Source organism: Platalea leucorodia (assembly GCF_965183815.1).
Source record: "Platalea leucorodia genome assembly, chromosome: W".
Lineage (NCBI taxonomy): Eukaryota > Metazoa > Chordata > Aves > Pelecaniformes > Threskiornithidae > Platalea > Platalea leucorodia.
In genome coordinates, this window is record NC_138859.1 from 38,460,504 (window position 1) to 38,477,170 (window position 16,667).

The 16,667-nt window shown below is 34.5% G+C and overlaps 1 protein-coding gene across 1 annotated transcript in view; it reads left to right on the top strand.

Annotated features, from left to right (window-relative positions):
• The window catches only part of LOC309601852 (nipped-B-like protein), a 170,092-nt gene extending 157,307 nt beyond the window's left edge, over positions 1 to 12,785 (top strand). Inside the window, exons 35-47 of the mRNA XM_082335051.1 lie at positions 33 to 173; positions 499 to 592; positions 703 to 857; positions 1,118 to 1,208; positions 4,135 to 4,308; positions 4,843 to 5,033; positions 5,813 to 5,920; positions 7,282 to 7,482; positions 7,887 to 8,033; positions 9,504 to 9,799; positions 10,123 to 10,297; positions 10,877 to 11,062; positions 11,624 to 12,785. Coding sequence (XP_082191177.1) covers positions 33 to 173; positions 499 to 592; positions 703 to 857; positions 1,118 to 1,208; positions 4,135 to 4,308; positions 4,843 to 5,033; positions 5,813 to 5,920; positions 7,282 to 7,482; positions 7,887 to 8,033; positions 9,504 to 9,799; positions 10,123 to 10,297; positions 10,877 to 11,062; positions 11,624 to 11,989 — 2,325 coding nt within the window. The 3' untranslated portion in view covers positions 11,990 to 12,785. The remainder of the gene's footprint in view (positions 1 to 32; positions 174 to 498; positions 593 to 702; positions 858 to 1,117; positions 1,209 to 4,134; positions 4,309 to 4,842; positions 5,034 to 5,812; positions 5,921 to 7,281; positions 7,483 to 7,886; positions 8,034 to 9,503; positions 9,800 to 10,122; positions 10,298 to 10,876; positions 11,063 to 11,623) is intronic.
• The last annotated feature ends 3,882 nt before the right edge of the window (positions 12,786 to 16,667 follow it).

Below are 16,667 nucleotides of genomic sequence, written 5' to 3' on the forward strand. Positions count from 1 at the left end.
AATGTTAAATGCTATAAATACTGTTGTTTCAGACCCAGAATGATTTCATGGTGATCTGCAATGTTGCAAAAATCTTAGAACTTGTAGTGCCACTAATGGAGCACCCAAGTGAGACCTTTCTTGCCACTATTGAGGAAGACCTCATGAAACTCATCATCAAATATGGCATGACGGTAAGCTTTTAATTGCTACTATTCAGTTGATTCCATTTCACATTGTGAAATACATGGTTTTGATTTTAAAAAAGTCTGTCTTCATTATGAAGAGAACTTTTGAGCCATTAAAAAATCAATGTTCTTTGTTTACTAGTGTTTGTATGTGTTGTTGCTATATTTTAATAATTATAAGTTTGGGCAGGTTTTCAGAGCAGTCTAGGAGATGGACATTACATCTGTTAGATCGTTAGGTTTAGTTCTGCATAGCTTTTTCCTACATAACTTCACAAAAATCTGTTTTAACTTCTAAATATGTAACTCATTTGTTCTTTCTTGCTCCTAGGTTGTTCAGCATTGTGTGAGCTGTCTTGGGGCTGTTGTGAACAAAGTCACCCAGAACTATAAATTTGTGTGGGCCTGTTTTAATAGATACTATGGTAAGTAAAATCACAACATGTAATTGTCATTTTTCAGTTTTGGCTACAAGTCTTGTCTTAGGGATACACCATGATTAAATACTGTGATCAAAACTTTTATCTTACTGTAGGTGCACTTTCGAAATTAAAAAGTCAACACCAAGAAGACCCCAACAGTACAATACTTACTGCCAATAAACCAGCACTCCTTAGATCACTTTTCACTGTTGGAGCATTGTGTCGGCATTTTGATTTTGATCAGGAAGATTTTAAGGGCAACAGTAAGGTAAAATAACTTGTATTTACTCTCCATGTCTTATGTATGTTGAATGCTCCACTTCAATTTGAAAGCACAGTATTCCTAGTCCCTCTAAGCTCTGTATTTTTTCATAATGCATACGATATAGCTTTTTGGTTTGTAAATACATGGTTTTGCAAAGGCCATGCAGTAAGATTGTGTTTCTCCTTTTTGATATTTATGCTTTTTATATTCAAAACATCTGTTTCATCTTCAAATAGCTATTATTTTTGTTTTAATTTCCTCAGGTTAACATTAAGGATAAAGTACTTGAACTGCTGATGTATTTTACAAAGCATTCAGATGAGGAAGTACAGACAAAAGCCATTATTGGCCTTGGTAAGAAATATTAATAGTTTTTATTATTCTGCTATAGTAAAAATCCATGCATTTCAGCAAGAATTCATTTATTTGTGTAGTGGCAGGGGAGTTTGTTTAAAATCAAAGTTCACTGTATGTTTTATTTGAGAACTGGCTATAGAAATGTAGTCTAAGGGATACTTTGAAGTTGCATACTTCTGCAGCAGAGTGGATGATTTTGACAGTGAATGCCTTTTTGATGCGTGACCAAGTCTTTAAAAGCATCAGGTTTCCAAAGTAATGGAGATGTTATTTTTTCCCCACGTGCAAGTATATTGTAACTCCAAATCTTGTTTTTCAGTCCACAAGGTATGGTTAAAGGACAATTAGAAAAAAAGTTGGAAAAACTTTGAGAGTTTTAAGCGTAGGGGCAGATATTCTGCAGGAGTCAAGGGAACTCTGGCAGTTTATACCAACTGGGGGATGCTCTGTGAGATTTCATGAGGCATTGAGATGATGTCATAGTCTAAATATTACAGTTTGTTTTGGGATTTTGGCAGTATTTAAATAGATTCTTTATCTGAAGGCATTAATATGGTATCTCAGTGACTTGCAGTCGTACATGAACTGCCATTGAGTGGTTTGTATTATGTTCATCCTCTGCTCAAGGACAAAAACTGTACATGTGAGAGAATCTTGTTTGGGCAGATAGGCCTTGGTTTCTGGAAGAGTTCAGTTCATGGTTATGGCTTAGACTAAAGAAAATTGTCTCCCATATGTGTGAGCTTGCATTGTATGGTTTAACTGTGGACAAGAATTTGCCTCCTTATGCTGCTGTTTAGGTGGCTTTTTAGATATCCTGCTTCAGTTCAGGCTAGGGAGGACTCTGAGGATAAGGACTGAGACTGAATCTTGATTTGATATTCTGACATTCTGACCATTTCAGACAGCTGAGTGGGATTAATGGCTTTAGAGTTGCCTCTGTTGCAGGAGCAATGCTACAGTGTTCTGGACTAGCTGGAGGTTTTTCTAGGTGTTGTATCAAGATGCACAACACTTACTGCAGTCCATTCTAATTTAATTGTCCTCTACAGAATATTGCATGTGGGATAGGGGCTGTCTTCAGTGAAGGCATCACATGAAGAGTGTGTGCTTTCCTATTGGTAATTATTAGTGTGTCCTTTCAGGAAGGACGCTCAACAGTTTTAGCCTTTGCTTTGGGATGTGTCACTGCTGTTGAGGGATTAAGCTTAACCATAAGCTTAATGGTTATGGTTATGCTTCTCTTCCAGATGTGTACTTGCAAGGCAGATTGAGGATACAAAATTTTGTTAGTAAATTTAGCTAAACCTGTAAGTATCTAACAAGTAACTTAGCCAAGTTCAGTGCTTACTCTTAACAGAGTGAAAACAAAGGTATGAAGAGAAGTGGTGTGAGGGCAGCCCCTAGATGTGAAGTCAGTCCTTAAAAGAACATAGCAGATGCCTTTTTTTCATCTCCTATGACAAATTCTTATGCCAAATAAGATTTCTTCCCTGCTTACATGGGATGGAAAAATAAGAATTTACCTGAGAATACTGGTAGTTTTAGACTCTTTTAAGTAAGTGAATGAAGGAAAGTAAGTTATGGATTGTTACACACATGCAAGTGCTTTTCATTTTTAAAATTAACCTTAAAAAATGAGTTGGACTTTCTCAGAGGTAGTCAAGTTATAAACATCAATATACACCTGTACAGAGTGCACAATTATACTACATACTCCAAAGAGGAGCATCATTCCTTTTTCTTTCCCCTCTTTCCCCTCCATCTCCTCTGTCTTCTCTCCTCTTTCTGTTTTGAGACTGAAATGAGATCTTAAACACACTGAGGTCTTGCCCTAGACTTAGCCTTTACCTACACTGTCTGTATGCACAGAGCCAGTTTGAAAAACCTGACTCAGTCTTCCCTTTATTAAAGCCACTTTTATACGTTGCTTTTGCATAATTTTATTTGCTTTCATTTTTTCCCTCATTCTTCTTTTATGTTTATATGTTTTCTGTGTGTTCATTCAGAATCTTAGTTTCCTGTGATTGTGAAAGATACACTTAATGTCTGCTTTTCTCAGTCTTAAAAAAAATGAATCAAGTAGTTAAACATAGTTTAAATTGGGAAGTTATGTTCCTATTACTGTTTTTTATGATACTCTCTAAGAGTTTGTCAGCAGCACTTCTAAATCTACATACGTGATCTAAAATGATATATACTGTCACTAATTTAGATCAAAGTTTTTATGAAATAAAGACTTCCCTGACTAAAAATAACCAGTTCTTTGGCAAGGGTAAGGCTGCAGCTAACAGCAGTTCTATAGTGTGTATCTTCCAACAGATGTAGTCTTGGGAATGCTTCAGATAGTTTTCAAGAGAAGACCTTAATGGGTATATGAACAATGACAGTGAGAGGTATAAATTTTATTTTACTGTGTTCACTATGTTTTTTCTTTTAAGATTTTATTTTTTAAATATTTGTGATAGTTATCAATTTTTCCACATTTGCTCTGCCTCCATATGAATAACTTCACAATTTCAGCAGAATGTTTTTCTCCAAAATGTATTAGAAAAACAACGGGTAATTTTTAGCAATGTTCCTCCCTTGCTCTTGGGAGAGCTCCTAGTCATTCAGATGCAGACCAGTACACTGGACGTGCTTCCAGACCTGTATAACTCTTCTTAGTGCAACTGCCCTGGGTCGGCACCCCATCTTTATCTGTCAGACAGAATCATGGCTAATAGAACTGTTATGGCTAATAGAACTGCTTATAAGCTTTGAATGGTGTCCATATGAAAAAGCAATACTATTTGTACTAGAAAAAGCTATGCTGTTGGGAGGAGATAAATTTCATACCTTTATTTTGAAGAAAGAGTTAAAAAGCAGAAATACAATTTCTAGATAATAACATGGAATATTTCCTCTTTTCTTCCACCCTTAGGATTTGCATTTATACAACACCCAAGTTTAATGTTCGAACAGGAAGTGAAGACTCTGTACAACAGCATTCTTTCAGATAAGAACTGTTCAGTAAACTTAAAAATCCAGGTGTTAAAAAACCTCCAGACCTACTTGCAAGAGGAGGATACACGTATGCAGCAGGCAGACAGAGACTGTAAGTGTTGAGTTCTGTGCTAATGAGGCATGCAAAACCTAACTTTCTTGCATACAACTGCTATATACGTGAACTGAGTCATTTGAGATTGTTATCTAATCAATAATATTGTATACAAAGTATCTTAGAATAATTTTTAAAATTCATTATGTGCATAGGTATATTGAGAAGTGTAGCTTATTATTTACTTTCAAGATGTATAAATCCTGAAAGCAATCAGGAATGCATAATTGCTGTAATGATGGTAGTAATACTTTTTATCAAAATCTTCTCTAAGGTTAATTTGCAGATACAAATTAAGAAATTTTAAAAATTAAAACCTTTATTGAGGAACAAGACTTTAAAGTTGTGTCTCTAGCTTTTTGAAGTATATTTGCCATCAGACTGTTCTATGTTTTATGAGATCATAAACCCATTCTAAAACAGCTGAAATGTGTATGTATTGTAAAGCTTAAAGATCAGTATGCATCAAGTAATGGCAAAGTAAATGATTATATTGTGGTGAGTGTGCTATTGCTTTTGTCCTTTTTACAGGGAAAAAAGTAGCAAAGCAGGAAGACCTGAAAGAAATGGGTGATATTTCCTCAGGGATGAGTAGTTCCATCATGCAGCTATATCTCAAACAGGTCCTTGAGGCTTTCTTTCATACCCAGTCCAGTGTACGCCACTTTGCTCTAAATGTCATTGCACTGACGTTAAATCAGGGTCTCATCCATCCTGTTCAGGTATGGTAGGCTTTTATGATGGGGGTTTTTGTTGTTCAGGTTTTCAGAGGTTTTTACGCTTGCTAGATACATTTCTAGATTTTCTGTTACAGTAATTTCTTATTGTAGCAAGGGGCCTTTACAGAAAGCATGTTTTGAAATCTGTTTTATGTTGTTTAGCCAGTGAGATTCAAAATTTTGTATTTTCTTGTCTTTGGATCAAGATGTAAAAGCCCAGCCAGTGCCTAAAGAGCACTTACAAATGTACATTGGAGCATATTTCTGTTATACTTAGAAATTTCAGGTGTATGCCAAGCTGTTTTCTTTATTTGATTCTTTATCCTGAAAACTGTGTCAGCTTGCCTCCACCTCAATTCCCATGTTCTCCAAATACTATGGAATTCCAGAGTCAGTGTCAGAACTTATCATCTCCATTATTCTTAGCTTACATAATATTTTTGTAATTATTTTTTTATACCACAGCCATTGTGCATGTTCAGTCATAAGTGGTGGATTTTTTTAAATGGCATTTTTTGTAGTGTAAATTGACTTTAGAGTTTGAGAGAAATGGAAATACTACCTGAAACCTCACACAACTTCTATCGTTTATAATGCTGTTCTCTTGTGTATTTTGTACTATTTGCTTGCAAAAAGTAGTCAGGTAGTAAGTTGCATAGAGCTTCCTATTCTAATTTCTGCAGTAGTCAGAATATAAAAAGAACAACAGTGTAATAGAAGAACAAAGACTGAGAAAGAGGAGGTACAATGACTCTGAATAATCATTTCATTTGTTTTTCAAGTGTGTGCCATACTTAATTGCTATGGGCACAGATCCAGAGCCCTCTATGCGAAACAAAGCTGACCAGCAGTTGGTGGAAATAGACAAAAAATATGCTGGGTTCATTCACGTAAGTAATTCTAATTTATCATTTTAAAAATACTGTTACGTTCTCTGGTGACTTAACACTTGAATAGGCCTCAGCTGCAGAAAAAGAATATAAAGTAACAAATAAACAATAACTATAAGCAGTTTTAAAGAAAATCCTGACTCTTTCCCCTGTTTGGAGATTTCTGTTCTTAGAAATAGAAAGGATATAATAATTTGAAGCATATCTGCCAGTCTAAAATTTCCTTTAATTTATAATTCACAGTAGTGTTTTCCTCACTGAATAGTACATAAGAGCATTTATTTGATAAGAGGTAAGGACAGCTGTTTCATAATGTTTAGCAATGATTTTCCTGTATCAGTAGACTAGGGAAGAGAACACCTTGTAAAAGTAGAGGTCCTTAGTGTATATGTATTAGAACGTTAAGGCATCATGGCTTTATAAATTGTAATCTAAGCAGAAGGAGCATAGGAAGGTGTTAAGAACTGGGGGATCTTGCTGAAAGGAAAATCTGAGGGCTAAGTGAGGACTTGTGGAGTTGTGGCATAGTGCCATTAGTTCTGTTTAAGATCTGAAATTGAGCTGCCACACCCTCTCTTTATTTCAGAAGGCCCCAGTCTTGGTTCAGTGTGTGTACTACATTGTGGGACTTCCCAAATCTGATTCTATTCCACTGAAATTGGAGTATTGCACTGTTCATGGCATCCAAACAGATACCTAATCCAGTAGGTGAAGGCTAGCAGATGAAATTTGCTGTGTAGGCAGCTGGGATTTAAGACAATGTATAGATGAAGAGACAACTACGCTGAACAGAAGCAGAGGTGGTATGAGGAGAGTTGGATATGCAGCCTAGCTAGAGTTTGTTTGTTCTGAAACTAGAGCAGAAGCCTTGAAGTAAAATCAGCTGGAAATTACAGAATATATGCAAAAAAACTCATTTTCTGTTTGTCAGTCCTATTGTACTAATATGGACTCAGTTGTTGGTTTCACTACAAGTAACATCAAGCATACACATTTGGTAAAATATTCTGTTCATGTATGAAAACATTTCAGTATTCTTGAAAATTGTTTAAATTGGAATATCTGGCTGCAGTGGGTAAACAGATTAGCTGTATGTTTCTAACAGAATTTACAGTGAAAGCAGTTCAGAAGACATTTTGATCTCTGCCACAGATTCTGTTTTAATCTGCCAACTCAAAAAGTAGTAGTGCACCTCAGTACATGTTTGAAAGTTAAACTTCAGATGAGCATCCACTTAAAAGGAAATAAGCTAAAAAATGAGCTAGCAGTTTCTGTTGACAGGCATTTGTTTAATTTTCCACTTTCAGTTTTACTGCTTGAAAGCAATGGTTTAAATAAAAATAAATACTTTTCCATTTCAGATGAAAGCAGTGGCTGGTATGAAGATGTCTTACCAGGTACAACAAGCAATCAATACCTGCCCAAAGGATCCTGTAAGAGGTTTTAGACACGATGAATCATCCAATGCATTGTGTTCACACCTATACTCCATGATCCGAGGGAACCGTCAACACAGACGAGCGTTTCTAATTTCTTTACTCAACCTCTTTGATGATACTGCAGTAAGCATCACATATCCTTTACTTGAAAATAAAATATAGCATTACAAGCTTAAATTCTCCTTTTACAATGTATTTTTATGACATAATTATTGATAACTTTGTTTCCCTAAGGTGTTTTGTTTTGCTTTGTAATATAAGGTATTTACCTATATAATAGAATGCATTTGTTACTTTTGCATCATTCTGTACCTTTCTGTACTCAGTTTGAATTGATCAGAAACAATGTATCTTCAGGTATGAAAAAATTTTGCAGATATACATGTTGTTTAGAGTGGGTTTGGGGGGTATGTAGAATAAAATTCATGATCATGTTTTTGCTCTAGACTGTTAGGAACACAGGATAAGTGTATAAATCTAAGATATTTGTATGTATATTTATATGTACTTTTTTTTTTAACTTCCAGAAAACAGAGGTGAATATGCTCTTGTACATAGCAGACAATCTAGCCTGTTTTCCTTATCAAACACAGGAAGAGCCACTGTTTATAATGCATCATATAGACATTACACTATCAGTTTCTGGTAGCAACCTACTACAGTCATTTAAAGAGGTATGTGCATTTATATTTTAGTATATTTATTATGGTGGCAACATAAGCTTCTCTATAATTTGGTCAATTTTTCAGTGAATACAGTACCATTATTATGATATGAACCAGTAGTGTTACTTTGTAACCAGTAGTTAAAAAACAAACAACCCTTTCTGTTCTGGCCTGCATCTGGTAGACACTAGTTAAAAACTTTCCTTACATTGCTGCTTATGTTATTAAAAAAGAATGGCAAATTTTGAGATCTTAATATTAAATCTGTATCATTCCCTAATATTGCTGAATTAATTGGAATTAATATTAATTGCATGCATCTGGGAAGTACGTGAACCCAGAATCATCATGAAATATTGGTTTATTGTGGTCATTTGTATAATTTTAATAATAAAATCCAGTTTGCTGTTTCTTTTGTTGTCAAGTAGCTGATGGCAGTTGCATGTGAGTCGCCTGGGAGACTTTAAATACATTGTTTATTTCAAGAAAAGAGTGCACGATATGTCTTTTCTTAAGGTAGCATATAAGAACCCCAATAATGGTATAGTATCTGTTGTTATGGCAGTACATAACCCTGTAAGAAAAAGGCCTCTGTTTCTTAAAGACTTCAGTGTCTTCATTTCCTGGACAACTTTAACAGTAGAAGGTCCAAACTGTCAGGAAAAAAACCCATTTCCAGAATTTCCAATCCAACTAGTAAGTACAAGTCAGAGTTGATACCTGGAAAGTACACTGCTTTGAATTCTCACCCTACCAAAGTTGATTTTTAATCTGCTAGAAAGGTACAGTACATTCTTTAGATGGGGGACCAGTGTGTAGCACCAGCACATAGAGGATGAGATCCTACTTGGAACATCTTAAGTCCTGTGTTATGAAAAATCATACTATGTGCAGTAATAATGCATGTGTGAAATTCTGTAGCTCTACAAGTAGTAGAACTGATTATTAGTAATACTATATATGATGACTTGGGGGTTTCTCTGGTCAGCAGTGTAATTAGTGTCATAGAATTTTAACAGAGACAAGGATTAAAACCAGCTTGGACTCATCTGTACCAAAGTACATATGGAAATATATGTAACACGCAAAATTTATATTCAGGTGAAACAAAAATGGAATTTTCTTCCTGATTTATTTTATTTGGCCTTCTACTGCATTTTACTGTCTCCATTAACAAACTTGAGCAGTCTTTTTAAGAATAACATGCCAGTGGAGTACTTATTGATTCAGTTCCTTCTGTAACCACCTTGCAAAACATTGTGGAGTTTGGATCAATTTTTCAGGGGCCTTGGGTTATAATTCAGCATCTTTTTGCCATAAAAAATTTTAAGCTTTGAATATCATGTTGTGAATTAATAACATTGTTCAGGGAATTCTTCCTAATTTAAGCCAATAATGATTTTGGAAAGATTTTTTAGAAACGTACATGATGCTACTTACCCTAATTTTGGAATGTGTGTTAATTTCTCTGTCTCACAGTCTATGGTGAAAGACAAAAAAAAGGAAAGAAAGCCTTCATCAGACGAGGAGACTGAGAGTGACAGTAACAGTGGTAGTGAGAGCGAAAGTGAGGAGGAAGCTTCTAAGCCTCGGAGGTTACGGAAACGAGTAGACTCTGATTCAGATTCTGATGAAGAAAATGATATAAATGCTGTGATGAAATGTTTACCAGAAAATTCAGCTCCTTTAATTGAATTTGCAAATGTCTCCCAAGGCATATTATTACTTTTGATGCTGAAACAGCATTTAAAGAACCTCTGTGGATTCTCTGATAGGTAAGGATATTTAGATAATAGGCCATCTTGTTATCTAGTGAGTTCTTTGTAAGGATTAAGTTTGGAAGTTGTTTTTTTTTTTAAGTTGATTGTTAATAAATGTTTAAGCAATAGATTTGTATAACAGAAAAAACATAAATGTAATAGGTTGAATATAATGAAACTTTGGCTTAGAAAAAGCAATTATTTCATTTCTTACCAGGATACTATTGTATACAGAATGATTAAAATATAACTACTTATATTGAAAATTTTAAAAGCTTTTCCTTGAAATTGCTTTGGAATTTCCTTAAAAGCTCTTCCCTTTTGTTTTCTTTAAACAGTAAAATTCAGAAATATTCTCCGTCTGAATCTGCAAAAGTTTATGATAAAGCGATAAACAGGAAGACAGGAGTTCATTTCCATCCAAAACAAACTCTGGATTTTCTGCGGAGTGATATGGCTAATTCCAAGATCACTGAAGAAGTGAAGAGGAGTATAGTAAAACAGTACTTAGATGTAAGTAAAGTTGATTTGCAGAAAATCTGAAATCCTTTCAAACTAGGTAACACAGTATAAACTTGAAAGTAGTTGCCGATGTATTGGATGAACAATTCAAAATGTTAAGTCCCTAGTAATCTTATGTGATATACTGATAACTCACCATTTCCTTTCAGGATGTTTAGCAGGATTATCTTTCAAAGTTTTCTAATAAATTTAAACACAATAAAAATTAATTACAACTAAAGGATATTCATCTTTACAGAGTATTTTCTAATTTCTGGTATCCATCTTGTATACCTCTACCATATAACTTGTTCACTTTATCCCTGACTTTTTCCATCATAGGAACAGAGACTAGATCTAGTGCATTTACCTCCCACAATTCTTTAAAATATTAACTAAAGAAAACTTGCGATTTTGGAAACACAGGACAAAAGATTTACATATCTACTAGAAAATGAAAGTAAAAAGTTTGAAGTTGTCTGCCATTTGTTTTACCCTGTTTCTTTATCATTTGTTTTTTTATTTAATATAGTGTGATATGAATGTCTATTTTTAAAGTTAGAATGTGGACTGATCTAGTTTTCTTAATAGTTCAAGCTCCTTATGGAACATTTGGATCCTGATGAAGAGGAAGAAGATGGAGAGGTGTCAGCTAGCACAAATGCTCGGAACAAAGCAATTACCTCGCTGCTTGGAGGAGGCAGCCCTAAAAACAATGCAGCTGAGACAGAGGACGATGAAAGTGATGGGGAGGATAGAGGAGGAGGCACTTCAGGGGTGAGGCGGAGGAGGAGTCAACGTATTTCGCAGCGTATTACGTAAAATTATTTTTATGTGCTTATAAATGTCAGTCTATTATATTAAATGTACACCAAGTAATGTAATCCACATGAAAGAAAGCATTTTGTAGATAGAGATTCTCTACTTAACCGTTTATACAACTTTTGTAGAAAGTTTAACAGAAAAGACAATAAAAAAAAACAAACTAGAAAATGAGATTTATCCCGTATAAAAATTTATTAATTTTCCTTTGGAATGTACTGTGTGTTATCCTTTTTATTGTTGCCAAGTTTTTATGTAGCTTTATGATTCGTGTGTATATATAATTTTATATATCAATAAGAGATAAAGACACGGGTACAAAATAAGAGTATGTGGTTTTACAAGGATATGTTAACCCCTTGGCGCTGGCGGTCACGGTGCGTCTCATTGCCGGCAATGGAATGTGTGCCGGGAAATCCCAACTCCCGGCGTCAAGGGATTAAAAGCAATAAAAGCAATAATTTCACTAAAGTTCTTTTGTGTAACACTTGGTCTTTTTTCCCCCCAATGTTTTAGTCATTGAGAAGGTCAAAACGAAATTCAGACTCTACGGAGTTGGCAGCACAGATGAATGAAAGTGTTGATGTCATGGATGTCATCGCTATTTGCTGTCCAAAGTACAAAGACCGACCACAAATTGCAAGAGTAGTACAGAAAACCAGCAATGGCTTCAGTGTTCAGTGGATGGCAGGCTCCTACAGTGGCTCCTGGACTGAGGCTAAGCGCCGTGATGGCCGCAAACTGGTGCCTTGGGTAGACACTATTAAGGAGTCAGACATTATTTACAAAAAAATTGCTCTAACGAGTGCTAATAAGCTGACTAATAAAGTTGTTCAGACTTTACGATCGCTGTATGCTGCCAAGGATGGAACTTCCAGCTAATGAATTTGTACATGCAGCCAAATTTACAGGAATTGAAATAACAGAAAAACTTGAAATATCAACTTTCTGGCAAAAAAAAAAATAATCAGTTAAATGAAGAGTAAGAATGGAACCTGGGACGCAGGAAAAAAGGAGGAAATGTTTGGTAAACATTTTTGTGGGAGCTTCCTTCGCTGTTGTGCAGCAGAAACTTCTCAGTTCATTTTTACTCCCACTGTATTATAGTTTAACAAAAAATTGTTTATATCTTGAAAAAAACTTTCTGTTTAAAAAAATAAACAAGTGAATGTTGGAAATTAGTCTGTTAATGTTCTTAATAAAGTGTTCTTGGAGTTTAACCTAGCAGCGGATGGCTTTCTTTAGCTTAGTCCAGTTTCCAGGGAAGCATTGTTTTTCCAGGCTGTAAAATGGCAGAATCTCCTGGATATATAATTTATTCTGTTGAAGAAAAGAAAAAAAAAAAAAGAAGAAAAAAAAGCATGCAGTATCTATGACCTATCTGCAGGAGGAGTTTTTGTAAATGTAGATTTTGATGTATTAGGTCACCCTGAAATAATACAAGAAAAGGGATCCCCAGCAAATCTGGTGGAACGAATACTGCAATAAATTTTTTTACTTCTCTTTGTTACTTGTCTGTTTCCATTTGAATTTCTTATTGTAAAGATCTGTTTAAATCCATTTATATTATTTTGCAGTCTTTTATGTAAAATTTACTATATTAGTGGTTTTCAAAACAAGACATAAAATATTGTTTATACAGTTTGTATAGGCTGACTTCTGAATAATTGGTATCTTTTTATTTTTATCCCTTAAAGGGTGTAAACACGAGTTAACTCCAGGGTTTTATTGTATCCTGCAATATTTAGTATTAACTATATGATTTAGCACTGTGCCAAACACATTTCGAGAGTACATTTTGATATAAAAAGAAACTATAGTTTATTCTTTGTATGCTTCAATTTCTTTCTGATGCTGTCCAAATGGTAATTTATGATAGTTTAAATTTGGGGGAAGCTGAATGACTATTCTGCTTGGGCTAACTGGCCATGTATGCATTTCTCTGGGTTAATATAGAGAGGTTTGTGTGAAAAGGAGATAGCTACCAGTATCTGAGGAGTGAATGGGTATGAGTCTGGGTAATTACGCTACATTCCTTCACAAATGAATTTTTTAAAAAATGTTTGTATATTAGCCTATTTTTTTTACTAATTGAAAGATGTTTTCACATTTTGTAAATTGAAAAAATGCTATTGAAAGCTTTCAGAAGCATTTGTTTTGACTACGTTGCCACAAGCCTTTCATAAGCAGTTCGCCTTTCTAGAGAGTAACAAAAGCAGCAGATTTGCAAACAAAAAATCTAAAACGACTAAACTTTTTAGGGGAGTATTAAGCCCTGCTGTATTTTCAAATGTGTTTATCTAAAACAGGTGTTCCTCAATAAGTAAATCTTTCTCTTATGTTTATTTTCTTTTACAAATTTAATTTATGGTAGGAGGCTGTTTTTATGAAACTAGCTTGCAGAATTCTAATGCATTATTTGATTTCTTAGGAATAGTAATAGTATTCCAAAATATTTTCATGTACAGAAAAAACATTAAACTGAATTGATTAATAACTCCTCAGAATCTAGTTAGTAATTGTTCCTATGGGAAATGCCTTTTTGCTGTTTCACCACTGGAATTTTTCTGAACAGAAATATTTTCTCACCTTTTTGTTTTCACTGTTCATGGTATTTTCTTCACTGTACAAAAAGCCACATCTCATGCTAAGATAGGTATTGTTAAAGTAGGGAGAAGTAGAAAAAGCAGAAGTCACCCCTGCAGCTCTGGAAGCAGGACATTTTTGTAGCAAATGATGAAATACTGTATTTCTCAGGGCCAGGAGCAGCTTTTATAGTGGAAATTTCATACTTTGAGAATAGAGGGGTTGTATGACATGTCTCATGTTACTAGTAGAAAGAGTTGAAAATACTTCACAAGGAAACTCCTGAATGATAAAAACAAGAATTTCATACAGATGCAGTCTAAAATGAAGTTGTCAGTAGTCTGTTAGCCTTTTCTGATGCTATTTATATTAAAGAATCTTATTTTTAATAGGTAATACATATGTTTCCTTGTTCATAAACAAATTGTTTCCTGGTCACGTGTCTTTCCCAAAAGCAAAGAGGTTTTTTATTTCAATTTTCTTGGTATTTATTAGAATAAAATTATCAGAAAGAATTTATAATTAAACAATAGAAACCTGAAGTCTAAAGTTGTCTTAGTTGAGAGGATTTGGACCATTACTATATTGTGTAATATGCTAAAGGGCATACATGCTCCTTGATGGGATCTGTTGGCTGTAATATATAATATAGACTTATAAAATTAATTATAGATTATTGAATAAATTGAATAAGTTTCTCACTAGTTAAGAGTTGAATTTTCCCCTTCTGTACTACCCAGAGTAACATCTAGTTTTGTTTTGCCTATCACAAGCACTCAGATTACTTGCTGTGAAAGAAAAAGGTAGCAGAGTTCATTTTTGGGAAACAAATTCCTGTTAGCTGTGTATAACATGGGCTGATGATTTTCAGAGATATGAAATAGAAAGTCTGAGGCTGCAGCTGTAATCTGTGCAGTGCTCAGTCTCTGAGTAGCAGTCGCGGGTTTACCAACATGAACCACATTATTGGCAACAGGACTTACCAAGATAAGGGTTTTTTTTTACATAAAAAAAAGTTGGTTTTTTTTTTAAAAAGTGCTGCAGTGCAGTAATTGATACAGTAACAGAATTTTACTCCTTTGTGTTGACATAGCTTTGTAGTATTTTTTTCACTGTATGGCTATAGATTTTTATATACATAACTATAATGATTATTGAATTTTTTTTATTCTTACTGCTTTCTCCCTTTGAGTACAAGTTCTGTACATGGAAAGTTGTTGCAGTAGCTTACCTAACAAAGAGATATTGTCAAGTTTTTAGAATTAACACTAACCATATTGTACTCTTTAAGAAAACATGGACACTTCCACAATCTAAATAAATAAGAATTAAATTATTATTTTTAATCTTCCACTTCAGTACTGTAAAATTGCAGAATAATTCTTGAGTATTTTCGTTATCTGCAGCTATAAAAGATCACAATAGTTTTTGACAAAACTTTAATTACAAATAAGTATTTTTTTAAATGATTCAGTAATGCCCTTTTGTATTTTTTTTAAGTTCTCTATTGCTTATATTAACGACTCTAACATGTATATTAACGACTCTAACATGTATAAAGGTAGGCATGGGCAATATTCAGCATAAATATTTTAGTGAGGTGTGGCCATTAAAAAGCTATTTAAAATTTAAGTCAAACTTTAGCCTTTGTTTGCTGTTGTGGTGTCACTAGTGAGAATATTGTTCCTGTGAAATAATTGGATTGTGCTAAACATTAGCTCTAACATGAAATACCTTGTAAATAGTGAAATAGTTCTTAAATGTATTTGTGGCTCATGACAAAAAAAATTTTGTAATCGAGTCTGACTCATCTGGTGCTAGTTAAACAGCAGGATGTTCTGCCTAAATGCAGGTGTTAAAAATGTTCCAGGGTAATGAACGGATCAGTTCAATTGATCCTTACTGTAAAGCAAACACATTAATTCTGAGCCCCAGACAGATATTAATGGGGTTGAACTCAAACAAACACCTAATGCTTTTGTTATATGCCCGATGCTCCGAAGTCTTATGCATTAGAAATAGCGAGAGCACAAGACAAGAGTTTGCTTCCACTCGCCAAAGAGCCACACCATAATCATACAAGCGTTTCCATATCCCACAGAGAATTTGTCATCTTAGCATTAAAGTACTGAGTTGTAATGGGTGAGTTCTTAATGTAAGTAAGTAGTGAGTTTTTAGATTTCATGATTCCTTGACTAAATATTAAAGTATTATTGTTATATACAAATAAATTAATAGTATTTTTATATTTCATTTATTTAAAATAAATGTAAGAGTTCTGTTTGGACCCTTCCAAAATGAAACTTACAAGTTTTTATCCTAGAATGCGCATACACTTCGTTGATCTCTTTCTCATTGTGCTCACAATGCTCAAATTTTACCTGGGGCACCTGTAAGGCATCCAGGGAATCCATTTTTGGATTATTCTGAGAGAATTCTTGCCAGTCTATGTTCAACCCATCAGACATAACTACATAGTTTCTAGTTTCTACATGATTCAAATGCAGTTTCCCACCTAATTTTGGACTTCTCTGTATTAGGAAGGAATAATTTTCATTGGCATACATGCAACTGCATACACTGCTTGCAGCTACTGCATTAAATGTCTCTTCCAAACATCCTCTTCAAAAAAATCCTTAACCTGAGGGTTGGGTTGGGGGGAAATGAGGGGGTGGGAGGGGTGAGTTTATCCTGTGTGGAACAGCAATGGCTCGGGCAACCAAACACTAGTGTAGTGGTTGTACAAGTGTGTGGCATGCATTTTAGCAATCATCTGTCCAGGCAAGGGAGTCTGTAACACTGGAGTTGTGAAAGTATGTTACCAAATAACTGACTGTCCCAGTTACAGTTTGTGACACAGAGTGGCAGTATTTCTCAGTATTTCAGTGACTATTTAAAGAATTTTTTTGTTTTGACTTCAAAAGAGCTTTTCTCCATAACTGTACTTGGTGAAGCTGTGTTGAAAGGCTCATGG